Genomic DNA, 17101 nt, shown 5'->3' on the forward strand with positions numbered 1-17101 from the left:
TCAAAGCTGAAGACGTCTCATTTTGCCATCTCCTGAAAATTCATGAAATATTTGCAATCCATCATGTGGCGTGTTCAGCGCGGCCCCCTCCTCCCAAGGAGTTAATCTGGCAGAGTGGAGCCTGCACTTTGCCCTTCTCTCCAGTGCTGATTCTGCACGTCCACCAGAACACAAAGATTAAGCGCTTGCAATATGGTCGGAGGGAGCTGCTTGCCTGTAAATTACACAGGATTAGGGGAAGGGGGGGGTTATTGTTTAATTCCTGTAAACGGAGGATTAATTGTTCTCTTGTCTCTGTCGCTATAATGAGCGCTTCTTTTTATGGCTTCGTGCGGGGATGCTCGCAGTATTCAATGGGTTACCAAAAATGTGGAATTATTCTAGAAATTTTTTATGGTGTTCTTTTTCGATTTTCCTTTTTTTTCCCCCCCTTAACTTTGTATTGTACAAAATGCGGAGAAAGTATAAAAATAGCCTAAAATCGCAGATTTCGTCCTGCCAGCGCAGAGCGCACATACTGATCCTCTTATTTACATTCCTTACCGGATAAGTGCAAACTGGTTTTCCTCCCGCGTCCTATAATGGCCGCCTTTAAGGAACTTCTGTCCAGCCCCGTGCTACAGCACAGAGAAGGGTTTAGCAATACATGAAAAATAATCCTGTACTTTTGCACCCCGGCCCTTGTTGCCACAGCTGTGCATTGCTTATAATGCCCCTTTTCTACCTACAAGCTTGCAGCGTACCAGCTTTTCCTCCTGCCATTATGTTTGACTTGGATCCTGCTTAGTGAGCGCTTCTAAAATAAGCAAATTTTGCTGTTCAGGGCGAAAGTGAGTTGTGATTGGAACCTTTTTTTTTTTTTTTTTTGACTATTTTAAAATGGCCGCCCTCCTGCTCTACTTCTGGAATGAATGGAAGTTTAGAAGGAAGCAGATGTCTGTGCCAGCTGCTAGATGAGGTGGTTTTTTTCTTCCTTGTCAAGAAAACTGTAATTGTGTTCTCGTTTCGACAGCCTAAAGTAAATATTTGACTTGTGACTATAAGTAGGTTTTTTTTTTTAGACATACTATACTTGCTTTTATGGATATATATATATATATATATATATATATATATATATATATATATATATATATATATATATATATATATAATTTTTTTTTTATTTTTTTTATTTGAGCTCTCCAATAACCAGACACTGCAAAATTAAAATGGGGTTGACAGAATTTTAATCTTTTGCGCACTTTCTTTTCCCTTTATACCAGCCCCAAAACGCAGCCGTATAACCCAATGTATCTGTCTCCCCCTTTGCAATGTTTAATTGTTGTCTCTGGCTCCCCCTAGTGGTGTGTGACTGTATGTACACCTTGCCTTCTCTTCTTTTTTTTGGCTTGAATTGTCTCCATTTTGGTGTAAATATAGCTCCAGCCCAGCAGGCTATACCAATGATGACACAGCCTTGTCTCCTCCAGCCATGTCTGATTTATGTAACGTTTGCTCAGACTTGTCAAATATCAAGTGTTTGCTCAGGGTTTAAACGTTAACTCTCTGGTTTCTAAGTACCCGCGGACTAATGACTCTTTCCTCTTTTCTCTCCTGTAGCTTTCATGCTTCCTGATCTGGCTGATCAGTTCTCCCCACCAGAGACGACCCCACCAGTCCTAAGCAAGCTGATCGAGGCCATTGAGAGAAAAGGTACTTGTGGTGCACCGACCTTTTTATCACCTTGCTTTAATCCACACAACCTTAGTCAGCCATACATATCTATGTTGTATGAATGCACACGGGCATTTGGGAGATCATCGGAGCATTCGTATAAACTAGACCACCAGCATCAAGTAGACAAACCATCCACATATTAGGAAAATATAAGATTGATGAGCTTATGCAAAGAGGCCAATAATTACCATTAACCAGTAAAAAATTCTAAAATGGCGGTCACTCTATAGCCAGCGCATGCAGTCGGCCAAAAGTCAGTCAAAATCCATTTCAGTTCACTTCTATTTATATGGCCAGCTTTAAGGTACTTACGAAGATGGCTTCAGTGCGGTCGTGGCATGTTGGCTGCAGGTTCAGCTGTAGTAACTATTAGCACATCATCTTAAGGCCTCAGCACACCACCATGCAGGCCGAGGGGGTCTGTGCTGCACCCTGTTCTGATTTATTAAAGAGCAGGTTCTGCTTTGTAACATTGGAACCGAACCACTCCATTGAAGTCTATTATGATCTCAATACCCACACCCCCACTCTACCGAAAAAATTTTTCATTGCTGATAGACAAAATTGCCAAATTTAACTTTTTATACCATTTTCTAGTTTTTCTTTGCACCAGAATTTTGGCAAAATTTGGGTCTGCATGTCCCTACATCAGGGACTTGATCAGCAAACCCGCTCTGTATTAATGCTTAAAGGGGTCGTACAGAATTAATAAAATCATTCAGAGATTACACCACCCCCGACCATGGCTTGTTTCTATTACTTGTATTGCTGCTCAGACATATGAAAGTGAAAGGTGCGGAGTTTACCCAATACCCCATACAACCTGTTTCTAAGTGTGGAGACGTCATGCACAATAGCATTGCTCACCCTGCTTTCTCTTTCAGGCTTGGAATCCACAACATTATACAGATCCCAGAGTGGCATCAGTGTGGCGGAGCTCCGGCAGATCCTGGACTATGGTACGTGCCTAAAAGATGGATTCAATATTAATTTATGGCATATTCTTACTACATGGAACCGATCAAATTACTCAGGGAACCTAGATAAAAATAACATGTCATCTGACGAATTAATTGTCATTAGTGGGTGTGATAAAAGAGGACCAATGTTGGCCATGGATAGTGAGTTTAAAGATTTTTGCTGAGCTATTCAATTTTGATCCAGTAGATGGCGCCAAAAACCACACAATCCAGCATGGTCATGTGTGATGCTGAGATTGGAATGAAAGATTAACTAATGCACTGCTGTATGAGATCCTTCTGGACTTGTGTAGACATTTCTGGTTTTTGCAGAAATCTTTAAAATACAATCCTTAGACATCCTATTACGCATTTGGGCTTTCATTTGACTTCCCGAGAAGCAGGTGACTTGTTGTCTGTCCTCTTATGTGTATGTAGATATAGATAGATGTCTATCATGCGGGTTTTATTTATCATATATCGATAGACAGTGAGGGGGGAAAAAAATCTAATATGTAGAGGCACCAGAATATATATATATATATATATATATATATATATATATATATATATATATATATATATTATATATATTCATTATACATTGGCTTTTTTTTTTTTTTTAAGTGCAGAAATCTGAAGCTCACTGTAAATTTTTGTTTTTATTTTTCTCCTCACGTTCCTGGAGACTTGAGATCTTCCTTTGTTTGCCTTGCCCGAAGCCTTCCCTACCCTTACAAAGCCTATGCTGTTTATACAAAAAATATTTGCAGGCAAAACATAGACTTGTTAAAATCTGCTTCTATAACCTTGTCGCTTCAGCTTCCTATCCTTTTTGCTTTCCGTATGTTTTGCAAACTACTCCTGTGTGACACTAGAAATGTAAGAGGAGCATTTTTATTTTTTTTAATCCGGTCACACAGCCGACATGTTGATGTGTTTTTACCAATCTTATATTTTTTTTTTTCCAGATACCGCAGCGTCAGATATCGAGCACTTGGACTTACCAACTCTGAGCGATGCTGTAAAGAGATATCTATTAGATCTGCCTAACCCCGTCATTCCAGCAACCACCTACAATGAAATGCTTGCTGCTGTACGAGGTGAGGATTCCTACCCCTTGCTATTGTAGTGTTGGTATTAGGTTCATATCTTTGGTAATTCTGAGAAGATACCAATTCATGTAATGTTTAACAATATGAAGGTCTCTGTATCTGTGTGCGGAAAGAGGTAATTGTTAACCTTTTTATCAGCGCTGGCGAATAGCGTTTTATTTGGGGAGGACGCGGTGTTCCAGGTTCAGCGGCCTCTGCAGGATTCAACACCTGCTGCGCGCTGCGAGGCTTATCTTTTTCACAGTCCAGGCAGAACAAATGTAAGGACGTCTTGGTATCAACCCCCAAACCTAACCTTCTGTCACATGCTGCAGAACAGGATATTGATCTGATAACCTTCACACAAGAACAAGACCTGTAGGTGCTGTTCCTCAGCCAATGGCCAGCCACTTGTTCCTCACAATCGCTCCTCCTAAACAGTGTAGTCTATAGCACCATGTAGTCAGTTTCAGTTCACCATCTTGCACCTCGCTCAGGATACAGGGTCTCCTATGACTTTTGGACTAAACCTTTTGTGATTTACCTGTCTGCAGAATCCTTGAACTCCGATGACTACGCTCAGCTGCTGAGGAAGATCATCCAGTCTGCGAATGTGCCCCAACAGTACTGGCTCACCCTCCAGTATCTGCTGAAACATTTCTTTCTAGTTTGTCAAAGTTCCAGCAAGAACTTACTGAGTGCAAAGCTACTGGCAGAAATCTTCAGCCCTCTTCTCTATAGAAACCAGCTCGGAAGGTAAGGAACCGACGCGTCGCTTGATACTATAGGATGCTTTTTAACTTTAGCCATTTTATTGGTTTTTATCAGCACTGACGTCTCTCTGTTTTACAGCTCGGACAGTCCCGAATACAGCACTCAGATTCTGGAAGTTCTTATCGCCAGCGAATGGAATGAGCAGCAAGCGGCGCCAGGTAGGACCATATGTTTTTTATTTTTTTGCAATTTTCTATGTTGCATTGAAATCTGCCTCTGGGCTTCTGCTTATAAAATTCGTAGAAAAATCACTTCACTGAATGCCAGAAGGACCGGCAGGTGCACGATGCGGGTCTTTCTGGGTGTGGTAGGGATAGGACTGTACATCTGTGTACATAGCATAGAATCCACGCCGCTTGTACTTTGTGGTTTATTACTTTTTTTTTTTTTTTTTTTAATTGCCCCGTTATTTAACATTACCCTTCAGCCAAATGTGATCGCCTACCACTATGTGCATAAAGGTAACATGTGTCCTAGTGCAGATCTACTGTAAGACATTAGGCATCATTGAGTTGTTACTGGTTGCAAAGAGCCTAGGTCAGGGGTAGGGAACCTTGGCTCTCCAGCTGCTGTGAAACTAAAACTCCCAACATGCTCCATTCACTTCCATCAGAGTTCCAAGAACAGCAGAGCAAGTATGCATGCTGGAAGTTGTAGTTTTGTAACAGCTGGAGTGCCAAGGTTCCCTACCCCTGGCCTGGGTGAAGGGTGTCCCCTGATAAGGCATGAGCCTGGCTGGAGGGTGTCCCCGAACAGAGCTTAGAACCTGGGTGAAGGGTGTCCCCGAACAGAGAGCTTAGAGCCTGGCTGGAGGGTGTCCCCTGATGTTTGTGAGAGCCTGAGTGGAGGGTATTCCCTTACAGAGGGGGTGTCCCTGGACAAAAAGCTAGAGCTTAGGCTGAAGGTGTCTCCCGTTGAGAGAGGGCCTGGGTGGTAGGTATTCCCTTGCAGAGAGCGAGACCTCGGATAGGTGGTGTCCCCTTAGACTATGCTTTGCGTCTTTTCTCTTGGCAAAAGTTCTAATGCTCTTTGACCAGTACACGGTGATATCGGTAGACAGCAGGCGCCTGGTTACGTGCATGTTGTTGCATCCTGTACAGGTACAGGGCCTCCTCCACATCATGGCTTGCCTGCATTGCACAGACAGGGGCCCAGATGGATTTTTGCATGTGTGGTTGCCACTCCTGTAGAAGTGAGAACTTTAAAGAGGATCTGTCTTCTCTTGTGACAAGTCAAATTTAGTTGATGCTTGTGTTCACGAAATGACAATGCTAGTGCTTTTCTTAGAATTGTGGTGTTCCAGTCATTGACATCCGGGTGCTAACACTTTGGGGGGGATGGTCCCTCCACACTGACAGTCTGGGAAGTTTAGGGCTCAACACTTTTTGTCAAGTGCTAAGAACTCCCAGTTGTCATTTCAGTCATACATTGTCAGGAGGAGTAACAGAGGAATGGTGCAGACTTATGTGAATAAATGCTGCAGAATTATTTCTTAGTATGTAAGTAGTTACCGAACCAGCCAATGTCAGGAGTGCTGTCAGATTACCTCCCGATTTGATTTGGGATCACTCTTTGTAAGTGCTGGCTATAACTTTTGCACAGTAATAAGCAGAATATAGATTTCTTCTTCTTCTTCTTCTCAGTGTTTCTGTTCATTTTGATTTTTCTGCTCATTTTATGGCTTTGTATCTTATTTAGTTGAGCCGAGTCCCCTGGACATTTCTAGGAGGGTCATGTCTAGCTGCTGGTTGTCGGCCCAGAGGAATTTCTGCGGTTAGCCAGGTGTCCTCCTTGACTAGTGGGATGTAAAGGATTTATTGGTTCATTGTCCTCTCCTCTGACCTTCCAAGACTAGAGCTATGCGGCCCAGGGGTCTCTTGCACTGCTATGCCATATTACATGATATGTGCACCCTCCCACATGGCTGCGTTTACTCTGTTCCCTTTTGCAGAAGACTTTTTTTTTTTTTTTTTTTTTTTCCCTTGCAAAAAAGGGAATTGATCCCATCAGACGGAAGTACAAAAATATAAAAGGAAACCTTTGCTTGAAGATCCCGCATTTCATTGCTTTTTCTAGGGTGGTTCTCTAGTCCTCAGTCTGTATGCGTGTACACATGCCAGCTCTATAGGGGGCAGCACTGTCATGTATGTTGTAATAAATGCTGAAGATGTTCTTAAAGGAGTTATGTGGTGAAGAATAATTTTGGGCACTGCAGGGGGCAGAAGTCTCGTCTCTGACTCGGGGTCACATGACCACTGCCTGTACAGACTTCTGACCCCCTGCAGCTCTGTGAGAATGTGAGCTTGGATGGGACTGGGGTGTATATTAGTTTGCTCCAAAACGACTCTCCAAGTAGTGGTGATGGTCTCTGCTCTTATTGGATTGGCGCCATCTTTATTGTCCTGGGACATAGTTGATTTTGTGTTCGGAGACCCAGGCCCGAACTGAATTCTGGCATGTCTGAAACGTCAGAGCGAGGCGTGTCTGTTTATGGTGGTACTGTTTGATAACACAGGTCGTGTTGTTCCTCCCTACGCGAGGCCAGTCAGCAGATGCACAGCTATATTCTTAGTCCATATCATTTACATCTATAACTGAGCTGTAAACCAAGACCTGTTTGGTACAGCGTGTCTCGGGTCAGCATGGAAAATACTGTATGTACACAGGGTAAAGCATCCATACATCTGTCCTTGAGTGCACTGGCGGAGCGGAGGTTATGTTGTCGGTCAGTAGTCGCCGCACTTTGTTCCTTGATCTTTTCACGTGAGTTTAGCACTTTTGTCCATATATTGAGTGACTTCTTCAATATAGATGTTATCAATGCTATTTTTTTTTTTCCCTTTTTATAATGTATTGCACGTTTATTTAATGCCATCATTTTAGATGACGTTACAAATTTCAGCCGGCTAACGGTCATCTTTGTTTTGACCACCAGAGGGCGCTCACGCTTAATGCTGCAAAGTCTTTGTTCTCATGTGCAAGGCATGAAATCATTCCCTTAGTGTAACTCTATGAATGCCGCTTTGTCAGGAGCTGCTTTACCAGTCCTGTTCCTTTAAGTGATTCTTTACCCCAGGGGCTGGATAGATTATAAAGTGTAATGATGTTGTAATAGCGGACGGGTGAGTTGAGGTCTTGGATTTTACTGGTGGCGTGTTGGTTACTTATATATAAAGTTTAGCTGGGTGTACTGTATTGGGGTAAATGCACCCCCATATGTCTCTTGTATCCGCATGGCCGTCACATGTTGTGACTGTTAAGCAATCCTTGGCATTGTGCTCCTGCAGCAGATCACTTGGGGCCAGCTCTGCCAGATAATCATTGCACATGGCGAAATGAGATCTCGCTCACGCCGACCTATATGGCAGATTAAACTTGGTGGCGTTCACCCTTTGTCTTAAGAAGTGAGCGCTGTCATACGAGGCGAGATCTGCAGCACGCACAGATTGGCTGACGTGAGCTGGGAAGACGTGCAGAACAATGCACATTTATCCTCCTGCAGTAAAGCGATTAGTCACGGAGCTTGTGCGATACGGGAATGGCCACTGCTGGGTGGCACGGCAGAGGTTAACCAGCTGCAGCATGCTTGCTGTGGAGTAGACTGCTGGAAGGGGGTGTGTGGGCTTGTCAGTCTTTTTTTGGAGGTGCAAATTTTTTTGTACTCCAATTTTTTTTTTTTGTCTACGCCAAGCCACTTCCTGAATGTGGCCGCCGTCAGAGATTAAGTCTGCCACCCCATACTTGAGCCCTGCTCCTAGCAGTCAGTGACAGGGGTTATTTTAAGTCCCCACACAATGGTCATCTCAGTTACTGAGCTAAAACCAGAGCGCTCCCTGCATCAGCCACTTGTTAGCTGATGACAGCTTGCCGGTGACTGACAGCCTCTTCTACACCCTCCCTCCCCCCCCCTCCCGAAATCCCTAGCTCAGCAAATATTTGAACCTGCTTGAGTTAATCATGAAACTGAGATCTTTATCTCGGAGAGACGTGCAAGCCAGAGTCTCTTCCCCCTCCCCTCCTACCAGCCAGCGCTGCACTGAAATCGCCTTCACTTTTTAATCATTAACTGGGAATGAAGGACTAGATTCCAGCGCAGAGACTCTGTGGGCTGACTTGTGAGCGCAGACTGGCGGCCGGGCGAGCTGGCGCTGACACTTCACCTATGGGATACTAAGGACCTAAGGAATTGAACTTTTATTCAACGACTAGCACTTTATTTTTATTTTTTATCCTGGAAATTGCTTGATTTTTAGGGGTATTTTTTTTTTTTTGAATTGATATCTTTCTCTGGATTTATACTTTGACCGCCAAGGACAATGCACGATATTCTAAGTAAGTAGCATGTCACTTCTGCAGATTTTTTTTATTTCCCTTTTGTCTACTCTCCTGTTCTCGGAGGTTTTTGTAAGGAAGGGGTTAAACGATGGTCACGCTCTGCCGCTTTCCATCACCTAGCGAGACAGTGGAAATCTACCTGTCTCTTCCCCCTAAACCCATGCCGCTTAACATAGACATTCCCAGCAAGCTAGACTGGTTTGGCGTGCACGCTCGCCTGCTCATGTACAAGGTTGACAGGCTTTTAACACTTTGTGGTAAGTGACTCCCAGCGAGTGCGTGACTTCTGGCAGTTGCAGTAGTTTTTACCTCCCCCATCCCAATATTCCTAGGATTTGTGCCAACTATAGGAATATAACAAGGATCTGCATTATTTTGTCGTGTGGACTCTTGCAATTTCCCCAGTTAAAGTTGGACTCGAGCAAAAATGTTTCATATGTAAAAATTCACTAAATTATTTGCATGTCGGTGGAGCGGTAGGATGTGTATGTAACATCCATGTAGGATTTATAATACTGACTATATTCCTGGCTCTATTATTTAGCAGCGGCCTTTGTCTAGTCCGTTCAGTTAGTTGCCTGCTGTAAGTTGCCTGCGTGCAGCTGGATGTACATGTGCCGGCACTGGAGAGAAGAAAGAAAAGTGTCAATGGTACGTGCGCAGGAGATCAGCTCATCAGGCTGCCTGCCACGGACCGTACCATTTCACACGGTCGTAAAAAAGGAAATTACATTGTGCAAGTTACGTTATCAGATGCAAAACCCCTATTTTATTGCACAGGTTTTTTTTTTTTTTTATGGCACTGTCAAGTGCAAAATCTGACTATAAGGTTGGTGCGAGAGACAGGAGTGGCCCCATTAATGGTACATTGGATTGGCCGGCTCTGATGATGATGTCATAGGTTTCTGTGCAGCCCCTTAAAGGTTTTAAATGAATTCCAAGACACCATTTCAACGCAGGGCTTTAGTGGTCATTACCATGTGCAACGCTATGTGGAGCCTGGATGACGGGGTCCCACAGTATGACAAGTCCGAGCTGCATTTTGAGGGCGATTTGATGTTTTATATAGAGATGGATGCTCCAGGTAATATCTCTCTGCATTGTACGGCTGTCATCTCCCTCTATATATCCCTTTGTTCTGTAGTGCTGCACTTTTTTCTTCCCCCTCTGCACTGGGTCCCTATTGTTAGCAGTCAGTATAGTGATCTCCAGTAAAGCCTATTGTTCCGAAGCCTCCTGCTTATAAAGACGACGTCTGTGGGGATGGAGGGGTTAAATCCAGGGCTTTTTGTTGCGTTCAGCTGCTGCGATGATACTGAGCCTGATTAAAATGTCGTCTTTTATAGAGAGATTAGTGCCAGGCGTATCTGGGTCACAGATTGATGCTTTTAGCAGTTTGGCTTGGTGGAGTTATTGCAATGTTATCTGCGTACATGTATATATATTTTTTGCAATTTTTTTGTGGATGATGAGTTCTACTTGAAGCCCCCATGTTGTCACCTGTTCTGCAGTTCAGTGAAGGCAGGGTCTGCCTAGCATTGTGGTTGTGCATATAGTATGTGCTCCTATGGATCGTTTAGCAGGAGCCCATTTCATTTACGTCATTTTTGTCTCTTTCAGCACTGCCTCCAAAACCTCCCAAATCCACCACTGCTGTAACCAACAACGGTACTAACCACAGTATGTCTCTGCAAGATGCTGAATGGTACTGGGGCGATATCTCAAGGTAATGCCAATCCCATTGTTTGCTGCCTGACTGCATGTGCTGTATATATATTTATAGAGATACTTGCACCTCCTCCAGTCTTCCTTGAAGAAATTCAATATTTCGTGGTCACCCTGAACATGTGTAGACGGTGACCAGTGGCTGGCGTGACTTAGAAATAATGTAAATATAGAACTTTGTTCAGCCACTCGGGATTCCTTGTAACACCCACTTAGGGGTTAAGTGTCGGGGCACTCGACTGCCTTGGAGACCAAGCGAATAGTCAAAAATAGTTGTCAGAATGAGGTGCATTAGGCAGCAAATGGCAATAGCCTGTTGCAACAACTCTGACCCTGTCTAGACGTGGTTAGCTGGGTATGCTCTGGTATCTCTACTTTGGTTATTGACCTGATGGGTTTTTTTTTCCGGAATTTAAATTTGGTAAATGTTTTACTTTAGGGAGGAAGTGAACGAGAAACTTCGGGATACCACTGATGGTACCTTCTTGGTACGAGATGCGTCTACAAAAATGCATGGGGACTACACACTTACACTAAGGTGAGGAGGATGTTGCGTGCGGTGCCCCCATTGGCACATACCAGGTCTCTTAACGGATATTTCGCTAATGACTTCTCTTGTTCCTATTTTTTAGGAAAGGGGGAAATAACAAACTAATTAAAATATTCCATCGAGATGGGAAATATGGCTTCTCAGACCCACTGACATTCAACTCAGTGGTCGAGCTGATCATCCACTACCGGAATGAGTCTTTGGCCCAGTACAATCCCAAACTAGATGTTAAGCTCTTGTATCCAGTATCCAGGTTCCAGCAGGTAACTATAATTATTGATCTTCGACTACATGATGCTGTCACCTCTAGAGGAGTCTAGAAGAGTCACCAAATGTTCCTCCTTTCTTTTAAGGATCAAGTCGTGAAAGAAGACAGTATTGAAGCTGTTGGAAAGAAGTTGCACGAGTATAACCTTCAGTTCCAAGAAAAGAACCAGGAATATGATAGACTGTATGAAGACTATACAAGGACTTCTCAGGTGAGGAATCAGCACGGCTTCATGAGGACTTTCATGGAACATTTGATGGCCATTTTACTTGCTCTGTCCACTAAGAGTCTGTGTATTAGAATGTAACCAAGTCCTCTTTCATTGCAGGAAATCCAAATGAAAAGAACAGCCATTGAAGCGTTCAACGAAACCATTAAAATATTTGAGGAACAGTGTCAAACCCAGGAGAAGTACAGTAAAGAGTACATCGAGAAGTTCAGACGGGAAGGAAATGAGAAGGAAATTCAGAGGTACGTCTTGGTTGAACAGAAAGTGTTAAAGTGGTATGAGGGTTGTAGCTTCCTGTTTAAAGGCCTTTCACCAAACTTTAAAGTTATCCCTTTATCTACAGGGTAAGTGTCTGATCCTTTCCACTGCTAGGGGGGGGGGTTCCTTGTCCCCTACATATCAATGGAGTGATGGTTGAGCATGTGCTAGGCCCATGAGCAGGCAGTTTCGTAGAGATAACCAAAGAAGCTGTCTCCTGTATACCTGTATGCATACTTGCATGTATACTTGACCCCTACTCCATTCTCGTGAAATATGGTACTTCCCAGGGTCTGACCCCCACCAGACACTGAATGGGTGATAAGTTTAAGACTTGGTACAACTACCAGCTGCAATTCTGAATGTCACTCACTTGGCTCTGCCTAATCTGTCATGAAGACTAAGATTGTGGTCTCTTCTTTCTCTTATTAGAATCCTTCACAATTATGAAAAATTAAAGTCTCGAATCAGCGAGATCGTGGACAGTAAACGAAGGCTGGAGGAAGACCTCAAGAAGCAGGCGGCCGAATATCGAGAGATTGACAAACGTATGAATAGTATTAAGCCAGACCTGATACAGCTGAGGAAGACCAGAGATCAGTACTTACTGTAAGTCCCGCTCCACCTGACCCTTATCTGCTTGCTGTTACGTAACCTTAGTCCTCTTAACTAAAGTCTTTCACCCTTCCTTTGTACTGTAGGTGGTTGACACAAAAAGGAGTAAGGCAGAAGAAACTGAACGAGTGGCTGGGCACAGAGAACACAGAAGAGTAAGTATACTTGGAGAAGTCTCCATGTAGTATGGGTCTGCTAGTATCTATTGCATAAAGGCTACCATATGATCCCTAATAAATGGGCGTCCTGGCGACCAGACAAGTGCCATGGATTGCGTCACGTCAAGGTTATATAAAGCAGAGGATCTTCACGGATGAAGATCGTGCCACGCAAATCCTCTTTATAGCTTTAATGGGGTTGAAATACACTTAATGCTGGGGTTTTAAATGCCTTTCTAGCAGGTGTAGTGTTATGACACCCCGAGGTCACGGCAGAGGGCTAAAGCGTAGCAATTCAGTCTCCCCGGATGGATTATAAGACTCGTGAACTCTTCTAGTTCTGCCAGCTTGAGCAGGTCATTGCACAATAGCTAGACAGCCACAAGTAACCTGCCCTGGGGTTTGAAGATACAGCAGAGCTCAATGTGTCATTTAAAGGATTCCTTTGTGTCTCTCACCTCTGACTCAAGATGATCTACACCTTTGGAGTTTAGACAGATGACACTTAACTTTGCTACATATGGATTTCTTTATGGGGGTTAAATGAGTTTTTGTTTTTCCTTTCCAGTCAATACTCCACAGTAGAAGATGAGGACTTACCTCACCACGATGAAAGGACGTGGAACGTAGGGAATATTAACAGAAATCAAGCCGAGAGCCTGTTACGTGGAAAGAGAGATGGAACATTCCTTGTACGGGAGAGCAGCAAGCAAGGGTGCTACGCCTGCTCTGTGGTGTACGTATCCCATTATGGCTATCATGTACGCCCCTTCGGCCATGTTGCCCAGACCAGTTTTATTCATGACTTTCTTCTTCTTCTCTTGCAGAGCGGATGGGGAGGTCAAGCACTGCGTCATCAACAAAACCCTTACCGGCTATGGATTTGCAGAACCATACAACTTATATAACTCTCTGAAAGAACTGGTGCTACATTACCAACACACGTCACTTGTACAGCACAATGACTCTCTCAACGTCACACTAGCATACCCAGTATATGCACAGCAGAGGCGATGAGCACCTAACAAACTTTGGAGATTATTCCCGCGTCGACACACAGTTGAGATGCCAGTTTCGGCAAGGAAAAAAAACAAAATCCTAAAGCTCCCTCGTCCGCCTACTTCACAAGATTGAGCTGCAGTATCAAAGCTACCTTCAGATGAGATAAGAGCTTTCTTTCGCCATGGAAGCAGGAGTTGAGTGTTAAGCTGTGAATGTATGTTTCTAAGCTATTGTGCTTGCTTTGTAAGACCGAAAAAAGCACAGCAACAGAAAGATATGCTATTATAAGCCTATCTCCCGGCCTGCAGGTACCTCGAGGCCTTCACCATGGTGCTTGTTTACGTTCTATTGAAGCTTTACCAGCTTGAATGTTGGTCACCGCAGATCCAAGAAGCCAAGGTGTCTTTTTGCTAGAACAGTACTGTTTTTTTATTTTTTTTCTTCAGTTTTTTTTTTTTAGTTTTTTTTTTTTTTTTCGTGAGGGGAAAATACCGTTCCATAAACAGCCTTTATCAAGGACCAGTGACACATTGCTAAAGTGGATCTTACCCACACAGCCTTGCGGATTGTTTCATTTTTTTCCCAAAAAAAAAAAAAAAATTACAAATGTAGCAGAACGGCACTTCGGATGAAAATTTTTTTTTGGATAATGGAAACTTTACAAGTTTGCTTCGACTCGAGCAAAGTGCCAGGAAGTGTTTTTACTAAGACTTTAACCATGAAATGAATTCTGTTAAGAGAACCTATTTAATATGGACGAGGACAGGATGGAAACTGATAAACAGTATATATATAAATATATATGTACATAGCAATGGGGACAAGCTATCGAAAAGAAACCTATCAATACCAAACTGTCTGTTTATTTTGCTGACTGCTGAATCCTTAATGCTATGCAACATCCATTTTCTTTAAGCTGTTTTTTGTGTTTGTTTTTTTTGTTTGTTTTTTTTTATACGTATCAATAACATACCTTTCTGTCCATGAAATGTTACTTTTTGTTTGTATTTTTTTTTTTTCACATTTTTATTTTATTTTATTTTTTGGAAACGTGCAGTACGTTGTTTGGGTAGGAGCGGATGGTAATAGCTGAGGTGAAGAGAATCATGGGAATTTAAACGAGCTATTTTACCATAAAACCTTGTATAGAGTTAACTTGGCGTTCTGCCCAAGATTAAAGAAAGAGAGAAAATAATTGAAAAAAAAAAAAAATTCATTACAAATATTTGATTAACGCATTGTTGGGCAGTGCCTAATGAGCTTCGAAGCTGCTTTTTTTAAGAAAAAAAAAAAGAGAAAATAAAACCTTAAAGATATATAAATATATAAACGTAATAAATCAGAGTTTGACAGTGTTTTATTATGGGTTGTTTCTAATTATGGTACTTGGCCATGTGCTTTGGGGCATTCTTGTCCTCTGTCCTTACTACTTATCACTTGGGTAGAAAGCCTGCACAAAACTTTCTGCCTCCTGCTCAATATGAACGTGATGAAACCCCCCATCATTTCAACTGTGTAGCATGCTAACCCTGCCATAAGTAACTTCACTGCATTGGTTTTAGAAGAAACTTTTTTAGGAAAGGTAACGAATTACGGTCAGAATCGGGCTTTTGGGGGGAGGGGCAGACAATTTTTTTTAAAAAAACAAATTTTGCCCAGTAAAAAAGTTAATTTTTTTTAATTTCTGCCCTCCAAAAGTCTTATTGGAAACGATTTTCAGATGAGCATGGAATACTGTGGGATACAAACGTCATCTATGTACCTTCTTAATTTTTTGGCACTTTCGCCGCTGCTCTTTCCCAGGCCAGTTGTTTTTAAGCGTATTCTGACTTATGGCTCTGGAAAGCAGTGACACAATACAGTACTTGCTTGAGTTTTGTATTCTATAGTATTTGCAATTGCCTGCCTTTGTAGTATTTGCTGACATTATCCAGTCGCCTATGTGGTTATCTTACATTAGTCCCCCCTGTACATTGCTTTACCTTTTAGACCAGGATGAATTGTGCTCGGTATACTTCATCCAAGTTTGTTGAATTGTCAGCCATCTTTAAGCTTTCGGAGCATTTGGGAGTCCCGAGGCCTGTGAGATGAGCTTTTATTATTACAGTACATGACGTATTCTGAAAACCAAACTATACTTTAAGAATAGCGGGGTCTGCATTTTTCCAGACAACGTTTTACTTTAGCAGACTTTTTGGCTTCTGTAGATTCTAAGTCAATGTTATGTCATCATGTTAAAACATCATCTAAGTTTTTTTTTTTAATCTGTAAACTTTCTGGAAATCATGCGGCCCGGTTATTGTGCTTGATAAGTTGTTCCACGGCTGTGAGCTATTTGGTACTTGGATTTTACGCCAATTGATAATTTAAGATAAGACAATTATTTTTCGTATGCAGATTTTTTTTTTTTTTCTCTCCTTAAGACTCCGGGAAAAGCTTACTTGATGACTTTCCCGACCTAAGCCATACTATTCCCCACCCCCACCCACCTTGGTTATAGTTTATTTTAATCTCTCATACCATTAATAGGTGAATGGAAGAGGCTTTCTTAAGATGGAAAATAAGTTTTTGACTTGTACATGCACTATTCATCAGATTCAAGGTACACCATGCAGATTTTCGAAGCACAAACACATGTATTAAGGTTCAACAATTGAAATGTAGATTAAATGTATGTTGTATAAGGGTCAGAAGGATCAATTGGCTGAATTGGTTTTTAAAGGGGTTTTCAGGAATTTGTTTCCCATAAATTGTGCTATTTCGAACCCTGGGTTGCTCTGTTATTGCAGTTAATCCCCCACAAACACCATTGATCCTCTATTCACGGGTCAGGGGATAAGTGACTGATCATGAGAATGGGTCTCCGAGTGCTCTGTCAATGGTGCTGTAGTGAGCATGCCTGATCACTGCCCTGTTCACTTCTATGGGTCATAGTACTTTGGCAATCCCATAGAACTGACTGGAACGTTGGTCACGTGTGTGCTCTTACCACCCCAATTACTCTGGGACTCCCCATTTGTATGAATGCTGAGTCACGGCTATCAAACATCCAGCAGACACCTGTTTATATGGATGGAGTGCGAGTGTTGCTAGTTGGAAATCCCCTTTAACTGAATTGACAAGAGCTGCAATACCGGTTACAGCCCCTGGGTGGGAATGGTGCTTTTCCTGGAAATAGACGAACCCTTTAAGACCTTATCCTTATTGCAGTAGGAATGGTCTACAGGGCTGCTAAATCTACAATACAAGTTGATGCAATAGGAAAGGGGCTCCTTTTAACCTTTTTTTTTTTTTGTAGGGTGCATCTGTAAATACCAGCCCCTGATCTACAATACAGACCTGCTGTTAAATGTACAATCCATGCTTTTCTGGAAGGCAACTTGTATTATTGCTTTGGTGGTCCTCTTATACAGAC

At 42.5% G+C, this 17101-nt stretch overlaps 1 protein-coding gene across 4 annotated transcripts in view; it reads left to right on the forward strand.

Annotated features, from left to right (window-relative positions):
- The window catches only part of PIK3R1 (phosphoinositide-3-kinase regulatory subunit 1), a 38707-nt gene extending 22510 nt beyond the window's left edge, over nucleotides 1-16197 (forward strand). For 2 of the 4 annotated variants that reach the window (XM_075269813.1, XM_075269814.1), the window contains exons 2-15: nucleotides 1603-1695; nucleotides 2604-2678; nucleotides 3650-3781; nucleotides 4327-4528; nucleotides 4625-4704; nucleotides 10502-10607; nucleotides 11046-11144; nucleotides 11239-11419; nucleotides 11510-11635; nucleotides 11753-11895; nucleotides 12344-12520; nucleotides 12613-12681; nucleotides 13253-13420; nucleotides 13512-16197. In XM_075269813.1, coding sequence (XP_075125914.1) covers nucleotides 1603-1695; nucleotides 2604-2678; nucleotides 3650-3781; nucleotides 4327-4528; nucleotides 4625-4704; nucleotides 10502-10607; nucleotides 11046-11144; nucleotides 11239-11419; nucleotides 11510-11635; nucleotides 11753-11895; nucleotides 12344-12520; nucleotides 12613-12681; nucleotides 13253-13420; nucleotides 13512-13701 — 1841 coding nt within the window. In that variant the 3' untranslated portion in view covers nucleotides 13702-16197. Of the gene's footprint in view, nucleotides 1-1602; nucleotides 1696-2603; nucleotides 2679-3649; nucleotides 3782-4326; nucleotides 4529-4624; nucleotides 4705-8609; nucleotides 8879-9819; nucleotides 9966-10501; nucleotides 10608-11045; nucleotides 11145-11238; nucleotides 11420-11509; nucleotides 11636-11752; nucleotides 11896-12343; nucleotides 12521-12612; nucleotides 12682-13252; nucleotides 13421-13511 lie in introns of those variants that run through there. The other 2 variants (XM_075269816.1, XM_075269815.1) reach the window with 2 other exon arrangements.
- The last annotated feature ends 904 nt before the right edge of the window (nucleotides 16198-17101 follow it).

Source organism: Leptodactylus fuscus, chromosome 1 (assembly GCF_031893055.1).
Source record: "Leptodactylus fuscus isolate aLepFus1 chromosome 1, aLepFus1.hap2, whole genome shotgun sequence".
Lineage (NCBI taxonomy): Eukaryota > Metazoa > Chordata > Amphibia > Anura > Leptodactylidae > Leptodactylus > Leptodactylus fuscus.